Below are 17808 nucleotides of genomic sequence, written 5' to 3' on the forward strand. Positions count from 1 at the left end.
AAACCAACAGAAACTAGGTATACAGGAAAGGAAAGTATTAAGACGAAACTTTGGCGGAAGAATTCAGAGCATGGCTGGGAGAGAAAGACGAGTAGAGAACTCTACGAACTATTTGACTACAATGGCTAGGGCACCTCACTAGGATGAACAATAATAAAAAAGCAAAGGAAGTGGTATTGAAAAAATCAGAGGGGAGGAGGAAGCGTGGAAGACCAAGGAGAAGATGAAGGGAGAGGAAGGAAGGTTTAAAAGAAGAAGAAGAAGATTTAAAAGAAAGAAGGATCATTAATTGGAGAAATATAGCAAGAAATAGAATCGAATGGAGGAAAATTACACAGCTCTGGGCCTAAATGGCCTGTCAAAAAACTGATGTATATAATATAAATCATCTTAACAATCTTTTGCGACCCATTGAAACGAAGGGCTTCCATAATTGCAAAAAATCAATAAAATAAATTATTATCCGATCTGTGTTCGCCACCACCTTAGAGGTCAACCGGTTTCAAAACTGAAAAACGAGCAAAGTAAACAAAGACATTAAATTTGATCTGACCAAATCTAATTAGTATGTACGGTTAAAAATTGTATATCCATTTCAACCAATTTTTATTGTGACAGCTTACGAAAACGTCTCAAAACACGAAAGAAAGAATGTGAGCAAGTGTCTCATTCCTCATCAGAGAACAAAAAGAAACAACTATGATGTCGTTGCTCATCATTTCACCACAACAGTGTAGTGTTATAATAAGTCTGAAGATAGAGATAATTAGTTTGAGATAAATTACAACCTAAGAGCTTGCTGCAGCAGTAAACTAGAACACCGTCAATTTCGTATCGAGCGACTTTGACTCTAGTCGCGTGTCAGGGCTGTTCACTGAACCGGATAAATAGAATAATAATTTAGTTAAACATGTTTTGCTTTGCGACATGTAACGTTTTATTTCTGTAAAGGGAAAACGGCACACACGAGTCAAACTCCCACGGTGTTTCGTTCTTTTTTGCATAATAATTGTTAACCGCAAATATAAGGCACACCCACATCTAACACTCGATATCGGCAATTTTCCTTGAAACACGGGATCGTTTTTACTTCAACAGCTATTATTGCTGGTAAGTATATAACGTTGGTAAATGTTGTACCATAGCGAAGCACGCTTTCTTTTGTTGAACGCTTTCTATCAAGTTTTAGATCGCCGGGTTGATGAGAGAAATGAAGTACTCTACGGTATTTTTGAATGCGATCGATAAGTAGATTTTCTCAAAACTTCCTATTTAAGTGAGATAAAGCTGCTCCGATTATATATGGAACTCCGAGCTAAGTTAGAATTTTTGCCAAATGATTTTTCAGGACAAGCATTTCAAAAATTCAAAATTTAAATATTATATTGGGTATATTTAGCTAATAGCTTGTTTTTCTACTGCTTGCACTAAAATAGCCATTTATGCGTTCGGAAAATGTGACTTTACGCACGTTTACGTTACTTTAGTCAACAGGTAGACAGCGATCGAATATTTTCGGTAGATTTTAGACACTGGTGGTGGTCGTAAAAAAAAGTGTAATATAGTTATAGTGCTCGTGGAACACCGGGGTCCTTTCCAATTTTCGCTTTGGAAACAGCTCTACCCTTAAAACTGTGGTCAAAATAGACAGGCTTACCTTTTTTTAATTAAATATTTGCCCTTATAATCAGAGACAGAATCAGACACCCTAAAGACCATGCAAATGATGCGCATAGTGGAAATGAAAACAGTAACATCAAAGTGGGAAGGAATAAGAACATTCTGGACCAAATGACGTAAACAGAATAATTGACGACAGCTAACGTGAAAAATAACAATATACCAGTAACAAGAAGGTCTAGAAGAAGGCCGCCGCCGCCGAGGAAACAATGCCGAACATCCTCATCAGAAACTTTACTAGCTTTACTATGGAAAACTATATTGAAAGAAAAAGAAAAGGAAGAATATTCAAATCTAGGATGTTTTAGTTCATCGACCTACCGCAACATCCATTTGTTTTTTAATACATATGTTACTCCTACCGTAAAATTTGGGCTACAAGATATTTAGTTTCAGAAAATTCTTCTAAAAACAACGAAATAAATTATTCAGTCCCGAAGATGACGTTTTTGAAGAAATGGAAGAAACTAACCAAAGGAAAAATTGATCCTGCGATGGAAAAAAATAATATTGAAAGAAAACACTTTGTCTACAACACATTCAGTTCCGGAAGTCGTATTTTCGAAGAAATGGAAAATAACATCATCAAAAAAAAAATTAGCTCAACTCAAATAAGTGCTCTGTGTTTCTAATTCAATTGGTGAACTATATAGTAATGGGGATTGTAATGTAAGAATGCATGTAGTAGATTTATTAATATTTTCATGCTGGTGTTAATAAATAGAGATTTAATAAAAAATTTAATTCTTATATTGCATATGGTTGCAGTAACGTATATACAACCGGCAAAAGAAATTTCCGTTTGAGTGAGTAAAGCAATTACACCTATTTATAAATAATTAATAATTATTCACCAAGAATACCCGATTCACCTTAATTTCTAGTTTATTTTTGGAAAATTATGGTTTTTCTTTCTCACTCGAATTAGAATTCTATGCCCCACAATTTGTAACCTAACGGCAGATAAAATTATATCAGACAAAAACCATAATGACAGTCGTAAACTTATGCTTTAAATATAGGCTCTAATTTTATTGCCGTCCCGTATCCGCTAGACCCGAACGCGTGCAACTTTTCGATAATGTGCCAGTCCTATTTCGTCGTCTATCTGTAGAATTTAATTAAATTGTCCGCTTCCTGAATTGAAATTTATGACGGCTCCTGTTAATATTAATCGAGGAGCGCAAGGGGGAGTTCGGTTATTTGACCGCATTGGATTTTTGTTAGTATTTAGCAACAGATGGAAACAATGGAAACTAAAAAAATAATTGCATTTAACAAAGCTGTCACCGAAAGCATCTCCCTTTTCACGTGAATTCGGTTCACATGTGAAAAGCTAAAAATAAAAAACTCGCCGCCTAAAAATAAAAGCTTCGATTCATGTTCGTTTTATCGGAAACCGTCAGACGAGAAGCACCAAACTGTGTGCCAAAATCGATCATTGTTCCGGGACATTTTCGTTAGTCATTTTTCCCGGAAAACGTATATCGAATAAGTGTGTTGCATGTTATATTAGTTTTAATTAATTTTTAAAAAATTAATAAAATAAGGGTGGCATTTTCCAGACAGATGAAAGTGATAATTTACTGCTCTTATTAAACGATCCAATCTTATTCGTTATAAAGAAAATTTTCGAAAAAAGTGGAAAATTCCTGACAGAATAAATTATAGAAAATCGATAATGTAGTAAAGAATAATAAGAAAATAATAATTAATTAAATAAAATAATATAAAAAATTAAAGAGGTTTACTATTAAACACACATAGTGGCATATTCGACTGACAGTGTGTACACAGGGTTATTCACGTTATTTTACACGAAGCTTTATGGCTAAAGGTCTTCCACAAAAAGCAAAATGTATCAGAATTGATTTTTTAATGGATTGCGCTGTAGTATCCAGATTAATGCTTAATTTCTAGATTAAATTATCAATTATCTAGATTAAATTAATAAAAATATAAAAATGGTGAAAATATTACAACCATTTTTGTATATCAAATCATTTTTCATTTTTCTAGAACCTTCAACAACATTTGCAACATTTGCTGGGTTACGTGTTGGAAGACATTGTCGGAGATTTAATATAAATCATCCCTTTAACTTATCCCCCCAAAAAATATCCGATGGCGTTAAGTCGGGTAATCTTTGAGACTAAGCCTGGAAACCATTACCTCCGAACCATTTGAAGCCACTTCGTTTCTCTTATGTCTAAAGGAATGCGTTGTAACTTGTCCAGACTTAAAAACTATCACAAGTTGTAAAAACAACCTGCCACTCTGTTCTTGGAAAAAGGAAGGGTCATTTAAATATTGACCCATTATTAGTGCCCACACATTCACTGATTGGAATCCGAATTATAGTGAAAGTTGTGTCGATTATCAGTACTATTGCCAACAGATGCACATCGTTATTAAATATAGCAAAATCTTTATTTTTCTGCAAACTTTTCTAATACACACTATCAAAATTTAACTCGTCAATCGTCTTCGAACAGTTTTTTTCTGAAACAAAACTAAACAAAACTATATATTCCATTTAAAGGTTCAAATTCAGTTTCAGCCTTTTCTGTCACAAGTTTTCTTTTATTGGTTTTTCATACTGAACACTAGTATTGGTCAGTTGACGGCCAATTGACCACTTCTTAATTGACTAGTCAAAATGTTTTAAATTAAATAACACCTTGCAATTGTAGAGTGTTATCTATAATTATTTAATAATAATATGTATTTTATAATAAATTATTATGCGATTGACTGGTCAATTAAAAAATGCTATTGAACACTAATAGTTTTTCTAAATTATGTTAACATTCTTTTTTTGAATAAATTTACATTTTTACTAAATAGAGTTATGAGAGTTATGGGTGACTTGATGAATAATATCTTGTGTAAAAGCAGTTTACATAATGAAAGAGTTCATAGTAATTTGAAAACGTAAGGAGCATGATATATGACAATATACTAACACTCTATAGATAATTAAAATTCAAATCTATTGTTAAACCTTCAAAAAACATCAGGCTTGGGTTTACAAACCTTAATTAAACCCACTCTCATTTTGATCATACAAACTAAAAATTTAATAATATACAGGGTATATAATACTTCCATGTTTTAGAAAAACCCTGTTTAACAAGATAATGTAAAGCCTCGGCGAGCCCCTAAGGAAAATATTTTACAATCAAATAACAACATGTTAGGCATTCTGCCACCGTCCGCTAAGTAGAAGTATATTAGACAGAGATATAGACAACATACAGCAGGCTCAAAGTGTCCTATCCTGTGTATATTAGACGCTTCAGTGTAAATTAAAAAGAAAATAGTACCACGTATCAGGTGTTAAAAGTTAAAGTCAAGAAATGTAAAATAGTGAAAAATAAGACAGTACTAGTAAAAGCTCAATAACTATTAAACAAGAAGCAATAAGTGGAAAATCTAGATATAAAGCAACACTTAATTAGTGACAATTTCTAATACCTGCGATTGACACGTTTACCACCTATTGTTGTAGAAAACACCTTTTTACTTAATTCAATCAAGATTTAATAACGCAAACACGTAGATAGTGGAACGTATTGGCAATCGAGTGCATTTCCTGGTGCCTTTCATATGGGCGCCGATGAAAGCATTCGCGATCAAACACGCATCAGACCGAAGCACAAGAAGAGATTAAAATATGGAGCCCGCAATCAGCGCACTGGCGCCAGTCGCCGCGGCACTGGTGACGCAATAATTGGAAATTGATCGCCTATATATACCCGAAGTGCGTACCACAAGAGCCTCTTATAGAAAGTAGTACGCCTCGGGTATCGGTCAGTTGGATATCGAAGATTGAATAAATCTCATTGTGTTCCCGTTTCTTGATTGACAAGGAACAATATTATTTTTAGCGGGCCCGAATAACTATTAAATGCGTCCCTAAAAAGGCAAGAAATTTTCGATGCGACTACAATAGATATTTAGTACAAAGAAAAGAAGAAGTTTTTTCTTTCGATCGTACTATATATAGGTACTACATGGATAGAGGCCTTAGTTATGCTGTTAATATAGGCACTTTTGTAACAAATATATAAAAATGTTGAGAAGGAATACTTACTATGTGCACGAGCAGCCATTTTCGAGAGTTTTCAGTTTTTTGGCAGTATTTTCTCAAAACCAGCCTAGATCCCAGTAAATAGCCAACCAGTGCGAAGATCTCAACAAAAAAAAAATGCGCATTTTCTGGCGCGTGTCGTACTAGCCTAAGTATAAAAAACTGTATTAGTATTCCCGACAGCGAAAATGTCATCCAGGTAAAACTATCGGCAAATTGTAAAGGCGGTTTCCTGCATTAAATTGTTATTTACTTGTACGTGCGTATGATTGTTATTAACATTCAAACACCTGAACTGTCGACGGACCGTGAATAATCGACAAACTCGTTTGAATAATGCCCTCTTAAGACTCCCGTTTCCTTTCGTTGTTGTATTAATTGGAAGTGACGTTTTAACAATTTGTCTATTTTTAAAGTTTTTTAATAGATTTTTAAAGAATATGAAGAAATATCAAAAAAATAAAATTATCGAGTTGTTTACCTATATTTTATTTAAATGGCGTTTGGTTAGTTGTAGTAGGTGTGTGTGAGCAACATCATATTGTGCGCTTCATGGTCATCAGAGTTCTGCAAAATGGCAAATGCCATGAACTTGCGCCAGACGTAGGGTCTGTGAAATTGCTACAGGGAGTTTTTGCGAAGCGCATTTATACTAAACAAACAAAAACCAACCAAAACCAGAAATTTAAACCATTTTAAATATTTTTATAAAACATCCGATTGCTAAATATTTTCTTTTTTATAAAATATTGTGTTGAACGTTTTCCAGCTCGAAGTTTGCAAAATTTAATAATTCCTTTAACGCATTTTAGGCTAAAATATTCCCAATTTCTATTTGGATTTTTTTTACCGCTTTGTGTTCCTAACTACTTGAGACTTTTTAGTCATTAGTAGTTTTAGGGAAACGAAGTTTTAAAGACCCACACGTATTACTGAAATATTGGAAAGATTCAATTCAATATATTTATCAACAATTTCGAACAAACACCTGCCAAATCGACCACTTTTATTGAATTTCAACTTCAATTTTAAGTGGAAACCCCTGATATATATCAATGTCAAATCTCCCACTCTTATTGAATGAAAAGTGGCATTTTTTATGCTCTTTGAAAATGAAGAAGATGAAGATGAAAACATTCCACCTTTGAAAAACAGTTTAAATCTGAAACCAATTTGAAACTGTCTGTCAATATGAAATTATTAGATTAGAATTTCGAGTTGAAAATCCGGTCTTGGAGTGCGGATCTTTAAACCACATGTTATGTTTTACATATTACACGTATTTCATCTCTATTTGCAGTTTCTTTCAATGCTTTTTGCGCCGATTCCTCACTAGATATATAGTGTAAACCGTTGAAGGTGCCTTTACAAATTTAATTTTGATTAAGTGTTACAAATGTTGTTAATGTTTGAGGCAGATGTGGTGTAATAAATATTTGGATCTCAAAATAGCCCTCTTTGATGGATAATTAGTTAATACTTCAAAAACGCCCAAAATTTATATTTTTTTGAATAAAAAAACTCTTAAAAACCTAATTAAAAAAATCTGAAATTAAATATAAAGGTAGACTGGGTGACCAAACCAACGCCAACGGCCATTAATTGTCCTGTTTGTAGTGCCATTTTCAACGTTTTATCGAAGCGTGCGACAGACTTGCCAAGATATTAGTTGACAGGAACTCAATAACTTCCACCTTCGTCGGTAGCCCGAGGAACCATGTCGTTTATTTACACGGAACAAACACATTTTCGGTAACGGTTTGGTTATTATCCCATTACTTTCGAACCAGAAGCATTCGACTCGCGATAGATGTTGTCTTAATGCGTGTTATACGTTTTCGTCATGTTTGAACGTCAGCGCGCACGCCACTGTCGATTCACAGGTAAAATGTGTTCCGAAAGGTAACCCGCTTCGCAACAACATGGTCAAGACGCAATCAGTTTAACAGCGTTGTTGGTACCATCGACACGCTGGTCTAACGTTGTTAATACTAATTTTCGACGCCGTTTCATTGGGATGCTGTTTTTTTCCTGCTGAAACTGATCGAACGAGTGTAGAAATTGTGACGATGTTTTGTGGTGGTAGTTTTCGGTCGAAATTGGTCGAAAAAAATGACGAGTACAGAGTAGTGAGGATAAACAATACCGACGTAAAGATTTTGAGATCCGCTAGTCTTGGTAAAGGCGATAGATCAGGAGGTAGGAAAGTGTACGTCGTGCCTCCAAAAGTGCCACATTTAGCGGCGAGGAGATTCCAGTTGGAAACTCAAAAGGTAAGCTAAAATCCGCGTTTATTTTAATTGACACGAAAAATAGATTTATTCGCGATTTTTTAAATGCACGATCCTGAAGCTGATTGTAATTATGAACAGTTCCAACTGTATCCAAATCACTCAAGCGTCGTGGTTATTCCTTGATGCATGTCGATGTTACTAATAATATTTCTTTTTGTTCTTTTGTTGTGACGACATATAACATAAACATAAAACCAAAAATAACAATACCAGTGGTGCCATATGACTAATGAGATTTTTACTTTTAACAAATCTGAAATTTGTTTTTAGAGTGAAAATAAAAAATATTAATATTTTCTTCAATGTCAGTTGCACTGTGCAAATATTTTCTTATGTAAAATATTAGATAAATTGTTATTTAGTTTTTTATTTTTATTAGAAGGTTATGATTGACATTTGGGCATAAATTTTGCTGACAATGTTTGATAATAATTTGGAAAATGTACTTTAGTTTTGCTTTTTAGCTCCTGGCTGTGTTCTTGAGCATGAAATACTTTTCAGAGCATCCAGAGAGTTACAGTTCAGAAAGTTCTATACTTTTTTATTTGATATATTCAAAAAAAAAACAGAAGCACACTTAATTCACCACACGGTCAATATTGGTACATATTAAAACTTTAAAACATACGTGGAAAAATGCACATACTTTGAAGCAAATATTGGTAACAATGGTTGTTTCCATGGCCACCCAATCAATTTGTTTATTTTATCGAAACAAATAGGCCAGTCATTATAATAGACTTTCACGTTGCCTACCGAACCCTTAGAAATTACGTTTTGTCCAAGTTAGCCGAAATAAGCAAGAAATTGAGTTCAATTTTGATTAGTATTTACCTATTAATCTTAAAGCTTGTTCTCAGTCCATAAAAAACTTTACGGGGCTTATTGCATCTTTATCACTCAAGGTATCCGTTTGCAACATTGTTCAATTTTTAATCCCCACCTCAAAGACCCAATTATTCCCAAATACTGTTACTTAAAATATTGATGCTTCGATATTGGGCGTTGAAAATAAATATACTCACAACATTTGGCGGTAACAAATTTAACATTTTTAAAAGATATTCCTTTTTATTAGCAATATATTTTAACACAAAAATCCAAACTACCAAGAGTCATTATCAAATCATTAAATTGATGCCTTCGCTGTGGGGTATTTTTCTAGCCTTTCGTTTTTGAGAATCTGGGCCTTTTTGAAAACATTGTATTGTAAGTCTGCTTTTTAAAATAACCATTTACATAACCTTACATTTTTGAAAACCCACATCATTCCCAATTAATCTCAATAACAAAATTAACTAAAACCATCCAATGTTGGGCATTCTTCTTTGAATTTTGTAAGATTGCGCTCGTTGCCGTATAAAATTCAGCTTAAAATTGGTATGTTGTTTTGTAACAGACTACATAAAAACTACCAATTGTCATTTTTCTCTCACAAAAAAGTAGCTCACTATCCCTCGGCATACTCTGTACAAACAAACGAAAATTTTACCTTTTTCTTGATTATCTAAATCAATTAATCAAGATCAACTTTCACACCACGCAAGTTTAACGTTATGGCAACCTTATCGATAAAAAAAGCAATACCCTGTATTGAATTAATGTTGGTCACATATTTTGCGTGCTTCGATACTCAGTTCATAGCGGTTCGACGGTTGCTTAAAAATAAAACCGGGAAATCAGTTACCCATTTACAATCGATTAACTCACACTGGCACCGTGAATTTGAAATATAAATTGCGATATCTCGTAATTAGTCGCAGTCGACAAGTCCTAGATACTTTTTACAGTTTGTCGGTTTTTATCGGATCAGCCAACCAGGAAATCGGTTATCTATTCTAAATGTTAATTACTTGTTTGTTCTTGTTGTTGCGCTTGAAAAAAAAAGCACAGATAAAGCAATCTTCATTGTTGTTTCCCCTTAGGAACAAAACCGTGGTAAATATGCCCAAAATCATATAGACCAAACGAAACAGCTACCACACACTAATAAATAATTCTTGAAAATCTGAACATCATTCTAATTCAACTTGTTAAATTGATTTTCATCAAGTAAAAACCAGCTCAGTTCAATCTATAGTTTTAAATTAGACAAAGTAGAAAAAGAATGCTTGTATTAAAGAAGAATTAAAAATTGAAGTTTTCGCACGTTAGTATTCGGCTATAACAAACTATAATTTATATTATACAAATATTATAACAAACGAAACGTCCAGTTCTACTCCAAACCAATCACAACCTTGGAATTTCAAATGGAACACGGTATATTCAGATACCACATAAAAGGGCATTTTTCCTTAACAGAACCTTTATTTTACTGTTAGTTAAAGATCTCCAAGACAGCCTGTGTGGTGTATTGTCATTATAACTTGATGATCTTACGTTATCTAACCCAAGGAAAATTTTATTTACATATATATATTTTTTTGTTTAATTCTCCTTATTATAGGAAATATTTCTTATTTGTGAGGGCTGAGACATTTTTTTATGGATTATCGCTCCTATTATTTGCATTCCAAGGTTCGTATACCTACTCCAGAGAAAAGGATTCCAAGTATAAAGTTTTTGCTTCGTACTCGTTTACATTAGTTAATTGACAATCGTGCGCATCGGGTTGGAACGAACTTAAAGAAAAAAATTCAAGCTGTGAAAAGTTGAGACAAAATTGGAACCCAACATTAACAGTGGCGCGTGATTATCTTGGAGGATACGTATAATCAAAGATTTGAATATATAATTTTTTGGTTTAGCTGTGTTATGTATTCGTATTGCGTGCACCCACACAGATATGCAGGCAAGGGTAGGGCGGTTTAAAAGCAGTTCAAGTTTTTAATAGCCGGTCCACATAAATATAACTTTTATGACCCTCTTTTTGTACAATGTGCGATGAGAGTCCGACATGATTTAAATGCCAGATCCGCCCGCTTCAAGAGCTTGAATTAGAATACTCTTCTTATCGCCCTTCCTACTCTAAAAAAAAATGCGTACGCGTCTATATTTGGGCCAAACCACATATAGCGTATTCACATGCACGCTACGTAAACGTGCACACATAATTTTTTCCTTCCCTTAAGAGTTTGAGACAGGTGACCTCTGTTTTTTTTTAAATTGGTCACTTTTAGACGCACCAATCGGTTTTGATGCGGCGAACACGTCGAAGAATGCAGAACGACAGACATAAGTGTTTTTACGAGTCGTTTTGGCGGCATTCGTTCAAAAAAAGACGAAGGCGAATTGACGGAATGCCTTTGGAAACGGGTTCCCACAGAACCGCTCGCAGCGAGAGAATGCGGCACCAGGGCGTTATGTCACGCTTAGGGACACCCTCTTTGTGTAGATTTGGGATGAGTTTATTTCTATTTTGTTATGTTCGAAGTGATTAACATTTAACTTTGTAATATACAGATTTCGCGCATTTATATCTAGCACTACTGCTTGGGAATATAATATAATATAAATATACAAAGAAAAAGTTACAGTTACCAGAAGACTGTAAGAAATTGGATTATATACATTGACTTTTTGTTCAGATGATGATTTGATGATCGCCAATGTCACAGCTATTCGAGTGTCAATTTTACTGGAATAAAATTTTTATTTTAATTTCTTATCATATGCCATGGGAGGCGCCCACAAGTTGAAACAGAAAATGAAGGCATAATGTGGATAATGCCTAGCCTTGCGCAGGCCTGATTTTTTATAATTGAGTCCATTTTGACATGGTGAGAATTCGCTGTATTTTCCACAACATTATTTTCGTAAAACTGCATGCATTTATTTCACATTGTTAGCTGGAGGAATTCGTCGAAATTATCAGTGGGTGTAACATAGCAGTGTAGATAATTGATGGTGCGAAATGAAGATCATTAGAGAGAGATAAACTGATAAGAACGTTGCCTATACAATTCATATAAAGACGTTTTATGTTTTGCTCTAAGACTCGTTATTAACTAGCCTGGTATGATTAAAGCTTCTGTATTCTTAGGTGTATAATTATAAACCCGTTTTATTATTTAATTATAGCATTAACATAAATACATGTTATTACACCTAGAAAAATAGATTGAAAGGTGCACATGAACATCGCTCCAACTTATAAAAATAACCGCCCGATCAAGATAGACGTATTGCAAATCTGAAAAATCCGTGAAAAAAGAACTAAAATGTCTGTTTCTGTTGATCGATCATTCATCATGTTAACCGTTCATTTCCGATAATGAGCTTGCGTAACATGCAGCGCTCGCTGCGGCGTGATCATCTATTTCAGGATCTATTTGATTTATTTCGGTCAGTATCGCTATAAAATGAATATTTTATCCATCTTGAAATACTGATTTTTTTAAATTAAGTAATTCTGCAAACGCCATTGCTGGTCATATTGAAAAACTGATTGATTGATTGATTGATTGATTAATCCTTAACAGTGGGTTATAAAAGCTAGTAATTGGTAATTCTTATCACATTCGAATTGCTCTACCCTTATTAGAACGCCAAAATTTATAACATTCTGCGGCTCAGTACGTATGAATCGTATTTTACGCAGTTTCGACACATCTTTTTAGAAAGTTTTACGTAGTGGTTAACGAGCATGTCGATCGATGTCTCCAGATTACGACAACGACAATTACTAAGCGCAAAGAACGAGCTTGCATTGAAGTTCTCGTTTTGTATTTGAATTCGAGTATTAATTCGTTCTAGAATCGCAACTGTTTTATGTATTGTCGTCACATACTTTTTCATAATTGGTCGAGACCTTTATGACCCTCTATGAACTTGGTTAGTTGGACGTTGCTTGCTCAGCGTTAGTCATTTGAAAGGGGACAAATGTAAAAACCACTTGCTCTTGTACATGCCAATTTGTATGGAAAGTCCTGGTGTAGATGCTGCGTATTTATTCCAGCTTAGGATTATATTTTCTTGTTTCATTTTGGTACAAATCGACTTTTGTCATCCTAACTTAAAAATTGGCTTTACGTATACTTAACAGCAACCAGAAACTGAAAAGGATACGTAGGTACCCCCTTTGCCACTATATCATTGCCAGGTCACAAAATAGTTTCGAGGATGAGTTACACCGAAACATAGGTTTCTCCTTTATCAATCTCACACCATCTGATCAGGTTTACACATTGCATACATCCCACATATTTCTTCTTTTTTAGCGTTTTCAAATCCACGCCTCTGCAAATTCCTTCTTCCATTTTCTTCTGCTAGAGGCTGTTTGTACCGCCGGCGATTAGTTTCAAATCATCCGTCCATCTCATTGGTGGTCTTCCCCTGGGTGTTCGAAATTCGTATGGTCTCTAACTAACCATTTATTCGTTTCTCTAGTCTTGCGTATTCCCAGTTCAGTCTTAAGGCTTTGTGCACTACGTCGGTTATCCTTGTTCTTTGTCTTATCCATGTATTTGTCCTCTTATCTGTAAGAGATATTCCCAGCATTGCCCTTTGGTCCATGTTTGTGATGCGTATGTATTGGCAAAATGCATGTGTCAAAAACTTGAGTTCCTAAATGTAGTAGAATTTATTGATTCTTTAGCATATAGCTTAGTTTTACGAAGGCAGCCCAAGCTAGTGTTCGCTTTCTTCCGTTTAGATATCTCTATTGAGACCAATTTTTTTGGCTCAGGCGGCCCCCTCTATTTTCTTGTTGTCTATCTTTGTGTCATTTTGTTCCGTGTACATTACCTTAGTATTTTCAATTTCCATCTTCAAACCAACCTTGCCGGACTAGGTGTGCAGCTCTGTTAGAACTTCTTGCAATTCTCTTACGTTATTAGCTGTTAGAATTATATCGTCGACGAACCATAGGTTATTGAGGCGTTTTCGATTGATGTTTACGCCTTTGTTCAGTTCGTTGAATATATCTTGTAGGACCAAGGTGAAGACTGTCGCCTTATTTTCTTTCTATATTCACTGGTTTTCTGTGTTCGTTCTGGTTGGGACTGATTCATTGTATTTTGTATTAGGCTAATGTATCTACTGTCAATCCTTCAATTCTTTTGCTTGAATGCTTTTTCATAATCTATGAATGGCAAATCGAGTGTAAATTTGTACTCGTATTTTTCTATCAGTATTCTCATGGTTAATAAGTGGTCTGATGTTGAATAGCCCTTTCAGAAGCCAGCTTGTTCGATTGGTTGGTATTCATCTAGCAAGTAAGAATAGTAGCCTGACTGATTGCCTGTTGTCCTTGGTATTCATTATCATTAATGGTTTGTCTGCACGTAGATTACAACATCGTACTAGTACTACAAGTACTACTACTGCCAGACTCTAGTTAGTAGTAGTGAGTAGTGGGATCGCATCTTTTATCGTATTAATGCTTCTAAAAATTATATTCTGGTAGTCTTACTGATCAACAAAACTAACTATTTCTCTTTGTGTTGTAACACATAATAGAAGTTAGTTGATAAGTTAAAAAAAATGAAACTACAATTTCTGTGATTGATTTTCAAATTTTCTATTACACGGGATGACATTGATATGTACCTATATATGTTTTCTATTTTAAGTTTTATTGGGAGGCTTTAAGTAAAGTGTAAGCTAATCCGGTCTCGTTTAAGTTGCCACAAATTTATTCGTTTTTTTTTTAATTTTACTGTTTGTAATTCATGTTTTCTGATTAAAATTTCCATAATTAGATACTTATATTGAGATTATAGCTTTACGAGGTGATAAAAATTGATTCTATTAAATTCTACAAACAATGCAAACTGTAAATTATATTTTTTTAGTTATAAATTTGAAAACAAAAACACGCCAGGATAATATTATAAGCAGCCGATAATATTCTCGACAGGGCTCTTTATGACTAATTCAACTACACGGAGAAAGATTCCCGGCTTGCCACATCGTGCAGTGGGTGACGCGTGTGCCCGTACGAGTGCGAGTGAGTAAGTTACTGCCTACTCTGTTTTCTTATGCAAGCAGCCAGACTTTTAGTTTCGGTTTGCTTAGTTGCTCGTCGAATTCGTCCGTACTACAACGTTTACGCTGGCGCGGCCGCCTTTAAAAATGTCTTCGGGTGCGCGGTTGCCCTTTCCGGTGGGTACTTCATAAATTCTTATAGTTTTTTGGTTGCGTTATAACGTAAGGATCTCGAAAGCCATGTCTTGGATGAGCAGGTCTTCGGAGCCGGTGGTCAAAAGGACTTGCAAAATTTCCGGTTACGAGTGCGATGCGGAAGACAGCAGTTCCATGTACTCGGATGATTCGGTATGACCAAGTCAACTGTTATGGTTCAACATTTTTAGGTTACCGCTCGCACTTAATTTCCCGGTAAATATTGCTGTCAAGCTATTTAGATTGGGTTTTTGGCTGTTAAATTCAAAGGTCTCTTACATGTTGCCTATGTAGTCTATTATCTGTGTGTGTAACTTGTCCCTGTTACAGTTCAGGGGAATAAAGAGTTTTATGACTATTCTTCTTGGTATTCATACTGGACTCGGCTCTTACCTATTTTAAGCATGATATGAACACGTGGGGCATCTGGTCTGAAGATGTCGGGTTTTCGTTATTTGTTGCCTGTCAGCGGTGGTACTGCGAGCGCTGTCTTAAGGTACCCATTCATATGCAGTTCGCCTGCAATGTAGAACTGTCGATTTACATGTCGTCAGTTAAAATTTGTCCATATACGTACAGATCGCCGACATGTTTGAGCCTGCAGTTTGTGTATGGAGAAAAATATACAGTTCACATCTTCCCAGCATTAAACCTGTTATAAAATTTCGTTGAATAAGCATATATCTTTTACTAGTGGCAAAATCTAGCACCTTTTCAAGTGAGTTTATTAACTTCTTGTCTGTTTAATTATGACTCACAAAATTGCTTCTAAATAAAAAGAGATAACAGAAAAAAGCGATCGAATAATACCAACTTTATAAAAAGTGTCTTACTTTTGAAAAGACCGAAGTCCACAGTTTGAAACGTGAAACATCTGGCCTTTGACAAGAAACAATCTTTATATTGTCAATCCCAATAATAGAGTACCGGAAGCAAATACTAGTTTGCCAACGGAGGGTGCGATTCAGTTCATTTCCCGGCCGGGTTTCAAATACAGGGTGAAGAGTTTGGATACGTTCCCAGCGCGTATTTTTTAAAGGAAATTCTCTGTTATAACTTAATGTTCAATAGTATTGCCTTTTTTCCATACCAAAAAAGCCTAACAACTAACCAAAACTACTAAAAATTAAAGGAATGCATATTTATTTCGATCAAAGTTGCGACGAATTGAAGACTTATTGAGGTAGAGTTTAATAAAAAAATATGTTTTCTTGAAAAGTAGACATTTTATGAACTTTAATGTACTTTTCCGATTTCGCGAGCAACACTTTTTGCGTTTTCACATTCTAATAATTTTATAAAAATGTGTTAATATTTTATTTTAATAAACGTGTTTTTTTTTTCTGAATTTCTTACACTAGTTGGGAAAATATTTATTTTGATTAGTTCACATTTTTAATAATATATTGTATTTAAATAAAACAATTGTAATTAATTAATATCATAGGTTTGGGATTGTCCGAAATAATTTTTAATAATACAGTCAAATTTATATTTATTTATATTGTGCGTGTTCAGAACTAAATCAGAATCGTTAAGTATCGTATTCGGGTATGATGATAGATAGCACTCTACAATTGGAAGATGTAATTTAAAACATTTCGATAGAATTTGATTAGTCAATTAAGAAGTGGCCAATATGATTGTTCTGAATGCATACATTTATGCGCGATGATTTAAATATAAGACCATATTGTTATTAAGTATTATTTATCAATCCCTGCAATAAATACATAGAAATTAGAAATAAAATATTAAATATACATATAATTGTTTTGTGGTGATCGCCAGAATAAATTTAAATAAATCAATTTATTATTTTTTAAAATGAATTTAAAGGAACCCGCACAGGCGCTAGGCATACTATTCTCCCTAGTTTTCTCCTACCCAGTATCGTTCCTATGATAATGACTTATTTCGACTGGCTTATGTAAATGCGAGAGTCTAACTGGAGTCTAACTAAGTGGAGATGTGGCTCATATTATTAATTGCTAGGCACATTGGCGTCGTATTTATAGCATTAAACAAAATATTTATCGGGTGAGGGCTGTAGAATATTGTCTTGAAATTTTCAGACGTTCTCGTTATACAAGAAAACATTCATTCATTCATCATTGTCATCAGACTTTGCAGTTAATCTCTAGTCATTAATATCAAACCATTTATGTATTTATTTATGTTATACGTTTTGACCTTTTGTTTCACAGCCAGTAAAATGTTACAATTTCTTTATGCCTTAAAATATTTTAAAATTATATTTTCAAAAAAAAATAGTCACTCTATCCTGCTTTTTTTTTATTATCGATTTAAAGGAGCAGTACGCTACTTGTATCGCAATGCGTCGTCATTATTATCAATGGAAACGCCGCGTCCTCATAAGCATTGCCGCCGATTATTAATTAATGTGTGTCGCTAATTGATGCGTATAACACTGACGACAGAGTGCGGCGAAGATTGATGGTTTGGCTGCAATGCCGCTTTGGCCGACCGGCGACGCCTTGACATCAAATTGCATACGTGACCTTTGCCAGAGTTCAGTGCCTGGCGACGACGAAGGGTTGGCTGAAATAATTCCACGTATTTCGGTCGTCATCCGAACGCATAATATTTCAAACTCTTTTCCATCTGTTTAATCAATCGCTTCTGTTTGAGCAATCACTTCGATCGCAAATAAAC

The 17808-nt window shown here is 34.5% G+C and overlaps 1 protein-coding gene across 4 annotated transcripts in view; it reads left to right on the forward strand.

The window, feature by feature from the left end:
* LOC132696787 (ras-associated and pleckstrin homology domains-containing protein 1) overlaps nt 1–17808 on the forward strand; it is a 93569-nt gene that overhangs the window by 43442 nt on the left and 32319 nt on the right. Inside the window, exon 1 of one of the 4 annotated variants that reach the window (XM_060661811.1) lies at nt 7735–8046. The exons of 1 other annotated variant lie outside the window; for it this stretch is intronic. In XM_060661811.1, the coding sequence (XP_060517794.1) occupies nt 7843–8046 (204 nt within the window). In that variant the 5' untranslated portion in view covers nt 7735–7842. Of the gene's footprint in view, nt 1–7734; nt 8047–15055; nt 15286–15331; nt 15349–17808 lie in introns of those variants that run through there. 2 more of the 4 variants (XM_060661814.1, XM_060661815.1) reach the window with 2 other exon arrangements.

Source organism: Cylas formicarius, unplaced genomic scaffold (assembly GCF_029955315.1).
Source record: "Cylas formicarius isolate icCylForm1 unplaced genomic scaffold, icCylForm1.1 PGA_scaffold_1__22_contigs__length_36826433, whole genome shotgun sequence".
In the NCBI taxonomy this organism is placed as follows: domain Eukaryota; kingdom Metazoa; phylum Arthropoda; class Insecta; order Coleoptera; family Brentidae; genus Cylas; species Cylas formicarius.